General features: G+C 38.3%; 1 protein-coding gene and 1 pseudogene across 7 annotated transcripts in view; one reads left to right on the top strand and one right to left on the bottom strand.

Moving 5' to 3' along the window:
• The window catches only part of SESTD1 (SEC14 and spectrin domain containing 1), a 149,956-nt gene that overhangs the window by 77,254 nt on the left and 55,353 nt on the right, over positions 1-17,349 (bottom strand). For all 7 annotated transcript variants that reach the window (XR_009256963.1, XR_009256962.1, XM_058712651.1 and 4 more), the window contains one exon: positions 462-552. Coding sequence is in view for 5 of the 7 variants with exons in the window: in XM_058712651.1 (XP_058568634.1) it covers positions 462-552 (91 nt within the window). In the remaining 2 variants the exon portion in view is untranslated. The remainder of the gene's footprint in view (positions 1-461; positions 553-17,349) is intronic.
• On the top strand, positions 14,900-16,074 carry LOC131493798 (etoposide-induced protein 2.4 homolog; annotated as a pseudogene).

Here is a 17,349-nt window from a genome sequence, read left to right as displayed (position 1 = left end):
ATCATGAGTCCTGGTGCTTTTTGGAGGAAAAGGAACAAAAGGGAAAAGACTGCTCAGAACCACATGAGAAGCTTTTTCAGAACAGACTTACCCAAATCGTGCTCTCTACCTACAGGATCAGAATGGAGTAGACAGGGGATGATGCAGATACCACAGCCTGCAAAAGCTCCCAGTTAAGTCTGACAACATTACACTTTTAGACTCACTGGCCTACTTATTAAATTTCTTAAACATGACATACTATTTTTGATCATTTACAAACCTTTAGGACTGAAATTCATTTTACTAATCAAAGTCATACCTCTAAGAATTGAATTTTAAAAATCCAGTAATGTCCATTTCAGAACTCAGTCACTGCCGAGAAGTCTGGGCACAGTCCAATAAATGAAATGCATTTCCATTATCACTTTATCTGTTGCTATAAAATAAAACCATTTCCTGATAGACAAAAATAAAATTACCTGTAGCATTAAGACTACTGTTTTCACCACATTCCACTGTGATTTTCTGCCATCCACAATCACGGTAAATCCTCTAGCCTTACACTTTTCACTGAAACAACAACAAAAAATTACAAAACATTAAAACGGCCTTCATATTTTGTTCTTTATAATCCTAAATAAAGTTTATAGCTTAATCATATATGGAGCAGCATTAATCTCACTTGATCTGGCTTACACTGTCATTAATAAAATGTTTAAGAGTATCCTTTCAGTTTTCTCAAACAATTTACTTTTTTCATTTCAGGAAATGTTGACAATCTACAAACTAATCTGGCAAGAAAATTACTCTGAAAGTACAGAATGTCAATGGCCTAAAAAAAGGAAGAAATCAAAGCAACATTCAAATAATCTCAAAAGCCTTTCAATTTCTTCATCTGTAAAATGGGATCACAGTGAAGTAGATAACTAGTGGCTGCCAAGTGCTTACAGACTTCTTACCTCTCCTTCCTGCCAGAAGTATAAGGTTAAAACAGGTAGAAAATAGTGTAAGCTATGACTAACCAATAGAAATGGATTCCCTGGTGTTCTTTTTAGGAAATTTAATGAGATGAGGTAGAATTTGCTCTACATAGTAATTCAAAGCCTGAATACTCCATGTATGAACATACCACCCACCTCTGCATTCTCACATATTTGACCAACAAAATAAATATCTTGAGTGTTGGAATGTGTTACTGCTATATATTATATTCAATTATTCAAGTATTAAACACTTCCCAAAAGCCTACCCTAGTAAAATGCAACAACTGTGTTGAAAAACTCCATCCTACAGACCAAACTACATAGATGCTTTATTATTATTATCTACTTATAAAATCAATTCAGTGCAAGGATCTCAACTGTCCTCCCTCCAATACAATAGAAGACATTTAGTTTTACTTAGCAGGGCAAGGATTTGGTAGTGAAACCTCTCCACACTCAAAGTTCTATCAGTTACATACATTACAGGAAAGGTAATTAGCAACCCTTTCCTAAAATATAAATCCAACAATCCAGGGGATTTTACTAATCCTGCTTTACTTCCTCCAACTATTCACATTAGCCTCAAGATGGTTCTTGGAAAAGTGAGGTCTAATTCCACTGAGAAACAATAAAGTTTTAAGAATGGGGATGGTATTATTAAAGGTTTCTAAGATCCCCTGTAGGCAGGGATAGAAGCTGAGTTTCCAAAGGAAACTGAGAACTACTCAAAAAATGAGGCAAATTGAAAAAATGTCCATACAAAATATCTGCACACAAACATTCACAGCAGCATAATTCCTAACAGCCAAAAGCAGAAACAACTCAAATGTCCATCAATGATGAACAGGAAAACAAAATGTGGTGATCTGTACAATGCAATATTGTTCAATGTAAAAAGGAATGAAGTACTGGTACATACTACGACATAGATTAACCTTGAAAACATTATGCTAAGTGAAAGAAGCCAGACACAAAAGCCCACATATTGTATGATTCCATTTACATGAAACTTCCAGAATAAACAAATCCACAGAGACAGAAAGCAGATTAAGAGCTGCCAAGGGCTAGGAGGAGAAGAGACTGGGGAGTGAATTCTAATGGGTACAACATTTTGGGGGCGGAGGGGGCAAATAATAAGAGTGCATGATGGATACACAACCTTGTCAATATACTGAAAACCACTAAACTGTACAGTTAAAAAGGTGATGTTTAAGGTATGTAAATTATATCTCAATTAAAACAATGGTTAAGTACTCTGTTTTTGGATTTTGCATTTTAAAACAAAGGATTCATTAGGTATTCTTTGGGAGAAAAAATGTGAGAAAATACAATGATCACTTTGGATTAGAAAGAGCATATAAAGACTTGCTTGGGGAAGCAAATCTGATACTTAACTGCTAGTTGAAGGATCAGGTAAGGAAGAAATTCCTGGAGTTTCCCAACAACAAGACATCTAGGAAGATCACTTTAACTTAGGTAGGATACAAGACCAAGAGAGGTCAACCTAGGTCAGGAAGCTGGCTGTTGAGTAGTCTTCAGAGAAGTAAAACCAACTGAGGGTCTCTGCCAATGCATTGTAGAAATTTGCAGGAGCAGGAGACAAGACACACAGAGCTGTTCAGTGGAAGGCCTCCCCTCACCGGTACTAGAGACAAGATCAGTGTGCCATCCCCATAATTTGGTACTTTCTTTTCAACTGGCATCTGCATCTCGGAGATACAGGTTACACAACCATTTTGTTAAAGAAGTTTTATGTGAATAATACATTTATATTTCAAAGCACACTCTAAATTAATCTGTATGTTAAGACAAAGAAAGTAAGGAAGCTTGAAAATACCATCTGCAGTAATCTTAAGGGCGTAAAAGTGCTCTAAATTTATCTTTTGGGGTAGTTAAAAAAACACCCTTAATCATAATTTTCTCACATTTTACTAAGATAATGAAAATACAATTGAAGGATACTATTTGAAAATTGCAAGACCAGTGATCTCTCAACTATGGGAATGGATTGTGGGTTTTTGTTTTGTTTTTACATTCCTACAAGTGGAGAGATAGTTTCAACTCTTTTCTAATATCTTAAGTTTAGAAGCATGTTCTGTCCTCTATAAAGGGTATGTTAGAGTAGCTGCAGTGCTAATATTAATAAATTTCTATACCTTTAATATGTTTATAATTACATCTAAAGAACAATAAAAACAATCTACTAAGACTGTCTCGTTGGTCCTCCCCCATTTGAGCCTTTCAAGGTGAGGTAGCTACATTAAAACAACTATTAAAAGAGGAGAGGCTCCTTAAGAAGCTCACTCACTTTGACTAGAAACAGACTGGGGATTTCTGGGGTTCAGTACACTGTAGCTCTTCACTAATTTCTTTAATTAAAACTCTTCCACTTACAGAGCTCTGTTTATACTTAAATAATAGCAACTAATTTCACTTATGCTTTTATTATAACTTCTTATTTACAAATTATCCTTAGATAACATGCTTCCAGAAAGCAAGGATATTATCTGACTGATATCCTGGCAGCTTTAGCACAGTGCTTTAAATATAGATACCCTTGGGGCGCCTGGGTGGCTCAGTTGGTTAAGCGTCCGACTTCAGCTCAGGTCACGATCTCACGGTCCGTGAGTTCGAGCCCCGCGTCGGGCTCTGGGCTGATGGCTCAGAACCTGGAGCCTGCTTCCGATTCTGTGTCTCCCTCTCTCTCTGCCCCTCCCCCATTCATGCTCTGTCTCTGTCTCAAAAATAAATAAACGTTAAAAAAAAAAAAAATTAAAAAAAAAATATAGATACCCTTTAAAAATATTAGAGGGTGTACATTGTATCACTCCCCAGTCAGAAAGCAACAGTGGCTTTCCTTCTCCTTCAGAACGGAAGCCCTTACCATGGTTTACAAGGTCCTCTCTATGATGTTTCTAGCCTCTCTGACCACTGTTCCAGAACTCTGTCCCTCTCTCAAACTGCTCCCCCCACATTACCTCCTTGCTGATTCCACAAGCCTGCTTTCACCTCAGGGAGTCTGCACTAACTGCTCTTTCATAAATGCTCTTTCCTAAATGCTCTTCCATCAGATATCTGTGCTACTTGCCCCTCACTTCCATCAGCTCTGGTAAAATATTATCTTATCATTTTGTGAAATAGTACCACACACACCATCCTTAACTCTTTTCATGTTTTGTCTTCATAGCATTCATAAACATCCAACAAACTGGGTGCTTATTGGTAACATTCATTTGATCATTAGCTATAAGGCCCATAAGGGGAGGGACTGGGTCTCCTCTCTTCACCCATTTCCTCAGCACCTAGAACAATGAGGAGTTCATTGCAGGGTCTCACATATTTACTGAGTGACTAGAGACTTGTGGTATTAACAACTGTATAATTTTTTGGCAACTCATTAAAGCTCTGCATTCTGGTGTTTATTCTGTAACATAAATGAGTTTTTCTACAATTTTGAAGAATTGACTTAAGACCCAAGTTTGAATGAAAAAAATAAAATAAAACTAAAGAAAATGGAAAGATGACTTCTATAGGTATTGAATCACTACAGAATCAATAGTAATCTGATCAAGATTAATCTGGGCAAGTACTTGGCAGCATTTCTATAAAGAAGATTTAAGAGTGGGGAGATGATTCTTAAGGTAACTTTCCAATCCTGATGATGTACTATGATTCTATATTGGGATGATCAACAAGTTCCTAAACTTTAAGCTAGAAAATAATGATTTTAAATACAGGTATACCTCATTTTATTGTACTCTGCTTTACTGCACTTCACAGGCCCTGCATTTTTTACAAACTGAAGGTTTGTGTGGCAACCCTGGTCCAGCAACTCTATAGGCACCACTTGCTCACTTCATGTCTCTGTGTCCTACTTTAGTAATTCTCGCAGTATTTTTTTTATGTTTATTTACTTATTTTTGAGAGAAAGATTGTAAGCAGGGGAGGGGCAGAAAGAGAGAGAGAGAGAGACAGAGAGAGAGAGAGAGAGAGACAGAGAGAGAGAGAGAGAGAGAGAGAGAGAGAGAGAGAATCCAAAGCAGGCTCTGCGCTGCCAGTGTTGAGCCCAGTGTGGGGCTCAATCTCATGAACCATGAGATCATGACCTGAGCCAAGATCAAGAGTCGGACACTTAACTGACTGAGCCACCCAGGCACCCCAATTCTCGCAATATTTCAAACTCCAAATTATATATATTTGTTACGGTGATCTGTGATCTTTAATGTTCCTACCATAGTTGTTTTGGGGTGCCACAAACCACACCCCTATAAGATAGAGAACTGAATACGTGTTGTGTGTGTTCTGACTGCTCTACCAACAGATGTTCCTCTGTCTCCCTCTCTCCTCGGGCCTCCCTAGTTGCTGAGACACAGTAATATTGAAATTAGGCCAATTAACAACTGCTCAGTAGCCTCTAAGTGTTCAAATGATTTTGTTCTTTGAATCGAAAGCTAAAAATGATTAAGCTTGGTGAGAAAGGCATGAAGAAAACCAACAAAGGCGAAAAGCTAGGTCTCTTTCACCAGTCAGCCAAGTTGTGAATGTAAAGGAAAAATTTACTGGAGGAAATTAAAAGTGCTACTCCTGTGAACAAATGAACTATAAGAAAGCAAAACATTCTTTGGAGAAAGTTTCAGTGGTCTGATTAATCTTCTGATTAAACCAGCCACGACATTCCCTTAAACCAAAGCCCAATCCAGACAGTACTATGGAGGCTGAGAGAGGTGAGGAAGCTGTAGGACAAAAGTCTGAAATTAGCAGAGTTTGATCTGTGAGGTTTAAGAAAGGAAGCCACCTTTAGAATGTAAAACTGCAAGGTAAAGCAGCAAGTACGGATATAGAACCTGCAGCAAGTTCTCCAGAAGATCTAGCTAGGATCATTAATGAAGGTGGTTTACTCTACAGCAGATTTTCAATGTAGACAGAACAGTCTTCTATTAGAACAGCATCTTTAGGAGATGCCATCTAAGACTTACACAGCTAGAGAGGAGAACTTTACAGCTGACTGTCAAAGGACAGGCTGTCTTGTCAGGGCTGACACAGCTGATGACTAAGTTGAAGCCAATACTCATTTACCATTCTGAAAGGCCTAGGGTCCCTAAGAATTATGCAGATCTACTCTGCCTGTACTGTGTAAATGAAATAACAAACCCTGGATGAAAACACATCTGTTCACAACATGGTATACTGAATGGGCTTAAGCCCACTGTAGAAACCTACTGCTCAGAAAAACTGATACCTTTTAAACTATCACTGTTTATTGACACTGCACCTGTTCACCCAAGAGCTCTGATGGAGGTGTACAATGAGATTAATGTTATTTTCATGCCTGCTAACACAATATCCACTCTGCAGCCCACGGACCAAGGAGTAATTCTGACAAGGAGTAATTCTGACTTTCAAGTCTTATTATTTGAATATTTCAAAAATCTATAACTGCCAGAGACAGTGATTCTTCTGATGGATCTGGGCAAGTAAATTTAAAACCTTCTGGAAAGGATTTGCCATTCTAGATGACATTAAAAACATTCTTGACTCATGGGAAGAGGTCAAAATATCGACAATAACAGAAGTTTGGAAGAAGGTAATTCCAACTCTCATGGATAATTTCAAGGCTTCAAAACTTGATTGAAGAAATAACTGCAGATGTGGCTTTCCTGTAATATTGGCTTCATTGCAGTGATCTAGAGCTGAACACGCAATTACCTCCAGGATATGCCTGTATATACTGAATATACTGTTGAAAGGAAATGTGAAAGCAAATTAAAAAGTCTTTCAAATGTCTTTTATAAGACCATATTCACCAAGGCTGTTTCATATGTCAATCATCAGCTGTGATAGATCCAGGTTAAATATGAATAAATACTAAAAGTTACCAATAAATATGGCACTGTGACGACAGCAGAGGTGGCTGCAGAGCAGTAATCAGGAACACAAACTAGTGGTCAAAATGCCAGGTTCAAATTCCCCTTGGTTTACCACATGCTCTTGGTCAAGGCACCTAAATTGCCTACTCTTTCTATGTCTCAGAACCCTCATACATAAGATGGGGATAATGATGACTGAACTCATCCCATAAGTTTGTTAAAAGAATTAAATGACTTAACGGTATCTATTATTTCCTGAAATCTAAGATACCCTTTTCACATATGCTTCCCAATCATAATCCACAAGCAAATCCTCAGGTCAGGTCCATTCCGAATTTAAAGTCCTACAAAGGAAAGAAATACCAGCCTAGACAAACTTCTGTCCATCAAAATAGTTTCTAATGAGCTGGCAACTTCAGTATGTTTGAATTTTCCAACAAAATATAAGATGTTCTGAGAATGGTCAGTTACTAGGTTTAGTCAGCCCACATTTGAGTACACAGAGCTCTGAGAAACTGAAGCAGTAAAATAAAATAGAAGGTAGAAACCCATATCCATAAGCCACACTGACCACCGACTAAGAGTAAGGTACTACACTGGGCTATGAAAAATACAAATTATAAGATACAGTTTCTCCCCTCAAGGAGCTCAGAATCATTTAGAAAGATGAAAGAATAAGGAGTATTTCAGTTAGTGTCTACTATACAGTCAAGACATTATATTATTTGTTACTAAGGAAACAATATACGCTTTTGAAATTAAAAAAATCAAGACAAATAATAAATGTAAAAATAAATAAAAAATCAAGAATCATCATTTAACACATTATGGTTAAATTCCTGAAGAGTCAGAAACAGTTAGTGCTATAAATCTGGATAACAGCAGAATCTGGGAAGGATCTACATAAAGGAGCTAATAAGATTTAATGTGAAGGACAGACACTGAGCATAAAGAATATGAGCAAAGGCACTATATTAAGTTGAGAAAGTTTCTTAATTTCTCCGCCCTCATTTTTTCATCTATAAAATAGAAATAATACTATCTACTTTACCATTATTTTGAAAACTGAGTTAGTAAAAGTGCTAAAACTAAGTGCCTTACATAATAAGTGCTCAAGAAATATTAACTGAAAAGGTGAGTCTAATCATACAAGGTCGTGGCAGAGAAGACTGAAAGACTGCCCTTGAGAACAAAGACCTAAGTCTTTCCTGCCTTCGCAATGCACCATGTACAATGTCTGCACTGGCATCAGCAAAATAAATGGCTACTGAATTGAATTCACTGTGCAGAAAAAAAGAGGTCATGGAAAACTGAGAAGGATGATACAACTGTTGTTTTAGCGAAATCAATCTTGGTTTTGCCTGCAAAGTGGGAAGAGAATGGGGTTATTATACTAGTCCAGCTTGACAATTTAGCCATCCCTTGATGTGAACTTAAGCATATAAAAAGGGAACAGAAAGGACAGAAAAATAAAAACTACATGGCAAAGAAAGGAAATACTAGCTTAGCAGTTACATTTTAAAATGGCACATTATAAATTTTCAATACATAGGTGTTGAATAAGTGAGATAATTTCTTATATTTAAAAAAAAAAACACTCATCAAGAGCATAAAACATGTTCAAAACCCTCAACCATCATGCTTTGAAATAACTCTAAGGACAATGCAATTATACCTCCATCTAGTAAAAGTACATTCGTTAAAGAGGAAAATGGAAGGCACTGGTTCAAAATTCCTTGGGAGTGAGTCCCATTTAAAAAAAAAAAAAAAAAAGAGGAAAGCCATCTCAGTCACACTCTCAGACTATACTGAGTCTTCTCAAGTCTAAGAAAACATATCAACGATGAACTAAGATATTCCAATTATCTTCTAATTGCTCTGCAGAGTCCTAAAAGCTCCAAGAAGTCTCCTAAAAAGTGAGGGGGGGGGGGGGGCGCCTGGGTGGCTCAGTCGGTTGAGCATCCGACTTCGGCTCAGGTCATGATCTCACGGTCCGTGAGTTCTAGCCCCGCGTTGGGCTCTGTGCTGACCGCTCAGAGCCTGGAGCCTGTTTCAGATTCTGTGTCTCCCTCTTTCTCTGACCCTCCCCTGTTCATTCTCTCTCTCTCTGTCTCAAAAATAAATAAAATGTTAAAAAAGTGAGGGAGGGGGCCCTGCAGCGGGAGTGAAGTCTGAGAAGAGAAAATAAGAGTGGGCAGAAATGGCTGTGGACCTCCACTTCTATCTGTTTTATAAATTCTGCTTCTGGCTAAGATTTTCTTTGAAGAAAAATGTCCATAGATTTTTTTTTTTTTAATTCTGAACATATAGGATACATAACCTACAGAATACTAGTAGTTATACAGTCCAGAAAGGAGTAGCATAATGTATTCCAAGTACTGAAAGGAAAATAACCTACAACCAAGAATACCCTACCTACCAAGATTATCATTAAGAATTGAAAAATAAAGGGTTTCCCAGATAAACAAAAGTTAAAGGAGGTCATCACGCCAAAACAGTTTTACAAGAAATGCTAAAGAGAATTCTTTAAGTGAAAACCATAGCCCATAACTAGAAGAAAATTATGAAAACAAAAAAGTTCACAAATAAAAGCAAGCATATAGTAAAGGTAGATTAACGACTTGTATCTTTTAAATTTTTTTAATGTTTACTTATTTTTGAGAGAGGGGGAGAGAGAGAGAGAGAGAGAGAGACAGACACGATAGCACAAGCAAGGGAGGGGCAGAGAGAGGGGGACAGAGAATTGAAGGGGGCTCTGTGCTGATAGCAGAGAGTCTGATGCGGGGCTCCAACTCATGAACCACAAGATCATGACCTCAGCTGAACGTAATGTTCAACCAAATGAGCCAGGTGCCCCAGATTAATGACTTATAAAGCCGGTACAGAAGTTAAAACACAAATTATAGTAAAACATATTATATCCACAAAAATTCCAAGGGATACACAAACAGATGTAAAATATGACACACAAAACATGTGGGGGTGGGCAATAAAAATTTAGTGCTTTTAGAATGTGTTCCAACTTAAGCAATTATCAACTTATCACAGACTGCTATACATACAGGATGTTACATATAAACCCAATGGTAACCACAAATCTAAACCCAATAATAGCTACACAGCAAAACAGAGAAAGGATTCCAAGCATAACATAAAGAAAACCATCAAATCACAACAGAGCAAGTGAAGAAAATTAACGGAAGAATTACAAAAACAATCAGAAAACAATTAACCAAATGGCAATAAGTACATACCCATCAATAATTACTCTAACTGTAACCAGACTAAATGCTGCAAACAAAAGATATAGGGTGACTAGATAAAAAAAAAAAAAAAAAAAAAAAAAAAAAAAAAAAATGCTGCCTTACAAGAGACTCACTTCTGATCTAGTCACATACAGACTGAAAGTGAAGGAATGAAAAAATATATTTCATGCAGAAGAAAGGGGAAAAAAATAGCTGGGTTAGCAATACTTCTATCAGACAAAATAGACTTTAAGAGAAAGACTGCAGCAGAGCACGTGGGTGGCTCAGTCAGTCAACCATCCAACTCTTAATTTTGGCTCAGGTCATGATCTCACGGTTCATGGGTTTGAGCTCCATGTCCAGCTCTGCACTGACAACCCTGAGCCTGCTTAGGATTCTCTCTCCCCCTCACTCTGCCCCACCCCTGCCTGCTAAGTAAATAAACATTAAAAATAGATAAATGAATAAAATGAGAGACAAATAAGGACATTACATAATGACAAAAGGATCCATCTGACAAGAGAATGTAACAACTATAAATATCAGACACCCAACACAGGAGCACCTAAATACATACAGCAAATTTTAACAGACATAAAGGGAGAAACCGATAGTGATACAATAGTAAAGGACTTTAACGCCCCACTTAGATCAGTGGATAGATGATACAAACAGAATATCAACAAGAAAACAATGGCTTTGAATGACACATTGGACCTAACAAATATATACAGTACATTCCATCCAAAAACAACAGAATACACATTCTTTTCAAATGCACGTGGAACATTTTCCAGGATAGATCACGTTAGGTAACAAAACAAGTCTCAATAAATTTAGGAATAGGAAGACTGAAATCAAACCAAGCATCTTATCCTACCACAACAGTAGGAAACTAATAATCAATTACAAGGAAAAAAAAAAACAAACTAGAAAAAATACAAACACATGGAAGCTAAACATGCTACTAAACAACCAATGGGTCAATGAAGAAATCAGAGAAAATAAAAAAATACATAAAGACAAAACTGAAAACACAACAGTACAAAATCTTTGGGATATAGCAAAAGCAGTTCTAAGAAGGAAGTTTATAGTGATATAAACCTATCTTAAGAAACATAAAAAATCTCAAATAAACAAACTAATCTTGCACCTAAAGGAATTAGAAAAAAGAACAGGGGCGCCTGGGTGGCTCAGTCAGTTAAGTGTCCAACTGTTGATTTCAGCTTTGGTCACGATCTCACAGTTCGTGGGACTGAGCTCCTTTCACGCTGTCAGCGCCCAGCCTGCTTGGATTCTCTCTCTCCTGGTCTTTCTGACTCTCCCCTGCTCCTGGGTGTGCTAACTCTCTCTCTAAATAAACAAACTTAAAAAAAAAAAAGTTAGAAGGAAAGAAATGATAAAGATGAGAATGGAAACAAATGAAACAGAGACTTAAAAAAACATTAGAAAAAGTCAATGAAACTAAGAACTGATTCTTTGAAAAGATAAACCAAATTGATAAACCTTCAGCAAGACGCATCAACAAAAAAAGAGAACTCATAAAATCAGAAATGACAAAGGAGGAGAAATAACAACTGACACCACAGAAAAACAAAGGGTTGTTGAGAATGCTATAAAAAATTGTATGCCGACAAATTAAACCACCTAGATGAAATGGATTAACTTCCAGAAACAATCTTCTAAGACTGAATCAGGAAGGAATAGAAAATGTGAGCAAACCAATTACTAGTAACAAAACTGAATTGGCAATCAAAAAACTCCCAACAAACAAAAGTCCAGGACAAAATGGCTTCACAGATAAATTCTACCAAACATTTAAAAAATAATTAATAACCTATTCTTATCAAACTATTCCAAAATATAGAAGAGGAAGGAAAACTTCCAAATTCACTATATGAGGTCAATGTTACCCTGCTACTAAAACTAGACAAAGATAATACAGAAAAAGAAAAACACAAGCCAATATATTCGATGAAGATGGATGCAAAAATCATCAACAAATTTTAGCAAAGCACATTTAATAACACATTAAAAGGATGATTCATCACAATCAAGTGAAATTTATTCCAGGGATGCAAGAACTGATACTCGCTAATCAATCAATGTGATACACATTAACAAGAGAAAAGATAAAAACCACATAATTATGTCAATAGATGCAGAAAAAGCATCTGACAAAACACAACATCTGTTCATGATAAACACTCTCAACAAAGTGGGTTTAGAGGGAACACACCTCAACATAATAAAGGCCATATGTGAAAAAAACCCACAGCTAACATCATACACAATGGTGAAAAAACTGAAAGTGTTTCCTCTAAGATGAAGAACAAGGATGTCCACTCTCCCCACTTTTATTCAACACAGTACTAGAAGCCCTAATTTCAGCAGATAAAAAAAAATTTTTAAAGGCACCCAAATTGGTAAGGAAGAAGTAAAACTGTCATTATCTTAAGATGACATGGTACTATATACAGAAAACCCTAAAGATGCCACCAAAAATCTATTAGAATAAATGAAATCTGTAATATTGTAGGATACAAAAATATACAGAATTCTGTTGCATCTCTAACATTAATAATGGAGCAGAAAGAGAAATTAAGAAAACAATCTCATTTACAACTGCACCAAAAAGAATGAAACACCTAGGAATAACTTTAACCAAGCAGATGAAAGATCTGTACTTTGAAAACTGTAAGAGACTGATGAAACAAACTGAAGGCAACACAGACAAATGGGAAGATACCATGCTTATGGCTTGGAAGAATTAATACTGTTAAAATGTCCATACTACCCAAAGCAATCTACTGATTCAACACAATCCTTATTAAAATTTTTCACAGAGCTAAAACAAATAATCTTAAAGTTTGTATGAAACCACAAAAGACCTTGAATAGCCAAGGCAATCTTGAGAAAGAACAACAAAGCTGGAGGTATCACAATCCCAGATTTCTCACACCAGTAAGAATGGCTAGTATCAAAATGAGAAAAAATAACAAGTGTTGACAAAGATGTGGAGAAGAGAACCCTTATGCTCTTAGGGTAAGAAGATAAATTGGTACAACCAGTATGGAAAACAGTATAGAGGTTCCTCAAAAACTTAAAAATAGAAATTTCGACTACAGGGCACTTACCCAAAGAAAACAAAAACACTAATCTGAAAAGAGATATGGAATCCTATGTTTATTGAAGAATTATTTACAACAGCCAAGATATGAAAACAACTCAAGTGTCCAATGACAGATGAATAAAGAGGATGTGGTGTGTGTGTGTGTGTGTGTGTGTATACATACAACAAAATATTACTCAGCCATAAAGAACGAAATCTTGCCATTCACAACAACATGGAAGGACCAACAGTTATTATGCTAAGTAAAATAAACAAAGAAGGGACGCTTGGGCAGCTTAGTCGGTTAAGCATTCGACTTCAGCTCAGATCTCAGTTCATGAGTTCAAGCCCCACATCAGGCTCACTGCTATCAGCGCAGAGCCTGCTTCAGATCCCCTCTCTCTCCCTCCCTCCGCCCCTCCCCCCTCCTTCTCTCACAAAAATAAATAAACATTAAAAAAAAAGAATTTTAGGGGCACTTGGGTGGCTCAGTTAAGCGTCCAACTTTGGTTTAGGTCATGATCTCACGGTTCATGGGTTTGAGCCCCACATCAGGCTCTGCGCTGACAGTTCAGAGTCTGGAAACTGCTTCGTATTCCGTGTCTCCCTCTCTCTTTGCTCCTCCCCCGCTCATGCTCTGTCTCTCTCGCTCTCAAAAATAAACATACATTAAAAAATAAATTAAAAAAAAGAATTTCAGGGCATCTGGATGGCTCAGTCGGTTGAGCGTCCAACCTCAGCCCAGGTCATGATCTCACAGTTCGTAAGCTTGAGCCCCACATCAGGCTCTCCGCTGTTAGTGCAGAGCCTACTTTGGATCCTCTCTTCCCCTTCTCTCTGCACCTCCCCCACTCACACACACTCTCTCTCTCTCAAAAATAAAACATTAAAAAATAATAATACACAAGCCCCCTTTGCAAAATGAAAATGGCCCCTTTATAAAAAAAAAATCAAAGAAAAATATGATATGATTAACTTATATATAGAAAAACAAAAACAACAACAACAAAACAGACTATTAAATACAGAGAGCAAACTGGTGATTGCCAGAAAGGAGGTAAGTGTGGTGGGATGAGCAAAATAGGCGAAGGGGATTAAGAGGTACAAACTTCCAGTTATAAAATAAGTCACAGAAATGAAAACTGCAGCATAAGGAATAGTATTGTAATAACAATGTTTGGTGACCAACTTTATCATAGTGAGCACTGAGCATAGAATTTTCAAATCATGATGTTATAAACCTGAAACCAATATAACATTATATGTCAATTACAGTTAAGAATTAAAAAAAAAATACTGGCAGTTATAAAACTAATTATGGGATTCAAATAATGATTTCACCATTTTAAAAAATTATAAAACTATACACAGCTGTTCTATTTCCCTTCATGTTTTTTAGGTCATTTCTATGACTGTTGCTAAGTGTGGTTCGTTCCTTCAATATGCATATAACGAACACATGAAGTCTTCAAATCACTTTACTGGCATTGTGGATATGGAGATAAATAAAACAGGGTTCTGCATTCAAGGACCTCACAATCTTTTTTTTTTTTTTTTGTCTTTTTGAAGTAAGCTCCACACCCAGCATGGGGCTCAAACTCACGACTCTGAGATCAAGAGTAGCATGCTCTGCCCTTCCACCCAGGGCAGCATGGCGTGGCTCAGTTCGGCACCAGCCTGACTTCCCTTTGGCCCAGTGAAGCCCTGGGCATGCCCAGTGCTGGTGCAGCGGCCCCAGCCCTGGAAGCGCCGGGGAGGGAGCTGGTGGCGGGCCCAGAGAAGCCAGGAGGGGCTGAGCGGCCCATGGTGGGCAAGAAACCAGGCAGCAGAGCGGCCATATCCATCATGATCAAAGATTTTGAGACGTTTCTCTCTCTGTGTAGTTCGGGTGGTGAAGAAATGGCTGACAAGTGTCAAAACCTTTCTCCAGGACCTTGCCACGAGAATCAAAGGCTCATTCTGGGGAATCTGAACCATCTCAAAGCTAGATGCTTGGACTCAACAAAGAGAGAGGAGCTGTGTTGAAGAAGGGCAAGCAGTGTCGTGGCGCAGAGGAGAGCCCAAAGTATTGAAAGGAAGCAAGAGAGTGAGCCGTGTATCATCAGAATTTTCCAGTGCTGCACTTGGAATGGTGGAGTATTCTGGTTAAGTCTCCTCTTGTTTTATCAAGTGTTTATTCCTGTGCTACATTCAGTAACAGCCCAAGTTACTGGTGATCCATCACTACATGGAGATGTTTGGCTGTGGCTAGAATTCTTCCTTACGTCCATGTTTGTGCTTAGCAATGTTGTCAGCGCCATTTGGTTTAAAGACACAACTGATCTAGCATGATCCTGTATCAGGGAGGGAGCCTCACCCATTCCCTAGTGTCAGCAAAATTATTGCTGACATGCTCTTCAACCTTTTGCTGCAGGCTCCTTTCCTGATCCAGGGGATGACTGTGAGTCCCTTTCCCATCTACCTTGTTGGTCTGCAGGTTAGTCTTCTGCATATGTCCCTCCTCTACTCTCTATACTGCTTTGAGTATCGTTGGTTCGGTAAGGAATTGAAATCCACCACTGGCTGTCAAACACAGAAAGGAACTGGCTGTACTACTTTGGATTTGGTTTGCAACTGGCTTTCCTCACAACAGTGCCATCCTCATGTATTATCAGCCTCTTCTCCATTCTCTTTCCTCTGTTCACAATCAGCACCCATGAAGCAAAGAACCCTGGCAAAGCATACCTTCTCAAGTTGTGCTTCTTCTCTTGGTGGTTTTCTTAAGGAACAGACTTTTCCACAAGACAGACTACCTGTAGTCTTCCCTGAGTAGCTCAACCTCTGCTGAGAAATTCCCTTCACTACATCTGTCTCCTGCCAAACTGAAGACCCCTGCAGGCCACTGAGTCACCTGCCATCCAGAGGAGGGAGATGGGTGGGACTGGAAGGAGGCTGTAGGAGCTCTTTTCCTTATCAACTCCTCCACCAGGGAAGGCAGGTCCCATTCTGCCAAGGACCCTCTGCATGTTCCCTTCTCTCTGAGGAACTGGGATTTCTGTCTCTAGTGTGTATAAGGCAGAATCTTCCTGACACCAGTATATGGATTTTTAACACCAGTGAGTCTGAATGGACCACAGGTTTTTCTGCAGCTCTTCTCTAGCACTTGCCAGCCCCTGTGCCTGGACTGATTTGAATACTTTCTTTCTCCCTATGCCATTTACCCTCCCAACTCCCCTTCCTGCCTCCCACCACCCTCGGATGAATGGATTTTGTAATTCTAGCTGTTGTATTTTGTGGGACTGTTACTTTCGGTCGTTTTTCTGTGAAGCACATATATTGGATGTGAGAAATAAAGAAGCATCTCATTTGCTCCTGGTCACTTGCTTTATAGCCATCTCGGTCTTATTTCTTGTAACTCATGTCAGATCTTGGTCTCTCTTGCTCCACTGAAAAAAACAAGCCTGAAGAGATAGGACAGGAAAAAGACCTCACCGTCAGATCTGGTGGGCTTTGAGGAGTGATTTTTTCTTGCCCTTGAAGGGGAAAAAGCTTTTTTTATCCAGTGGTACATTTAAAGTTCCCCAGTGGTAGGGATGTACCAGTTTTGGACAAGTGCCACTACAACACCGAATACTCAGAGAACCTACACTTTTTTTTTTTAACTCTGGAGGTCTGAAGTGTACCTCCAGTGTACCTGCTGGCCACTGCCGGGTCTGTCTGGCATTTCAAAGGAATACTGGATGCTACAAATAGGAACTGAAGGTATAAACTTATGAAACCCATTAAGCCTATGATTGGGTGTTTTCCTGTCATTTTAAAGAGACTAAATATGGAGGAGGGAGCAGATGTCAAAACAATTGTCCAATTTTAAAATGTCACAATGAAACGTGAGCTGGTCCCACCCACCCCCCGAAAAAAAAAAACTCGGATGCTCTACCAACTGAGCCAGCCAGGTTCCCCAAAGACCTCACAATCTAAAAACAGACTGTAATTTGACTATACTGTAACACCAGCAGAAGTGAATAGGAAAAACTTTCTAAAGGGTCTCCTTAGAAAATTAATAATGAGAAAACAAGGTTAAGAAATGTGTTTTGCCATTTGTCATGTGATTTTAAAAAGCATGTAGTCTAGGGGTGCCTGGGTGGCTCAGTCGGTTAAGCGTCCGACTTCAGCTCAGGTCA

Source organism: Neofelis nebulosa, chromosome 2 (genome assembly GCF_028018385.1).
Source record: "Neofelis nebulosa isolate mNeoNeb1 chromosome 2, mNeoNeb1.pri, whole genome shotgun sequence".
NCBI lineage: Eukaryota > Metazoa > Chordata > Mammalia > Carnivora > Felidae > Neofelis > Neofelis nebulosa.
The sequence above is the reverse complement of the archived record's forward strand: the minus strand, read 5'-3'. Positions and strand labels throughout refer to the sequence as shown.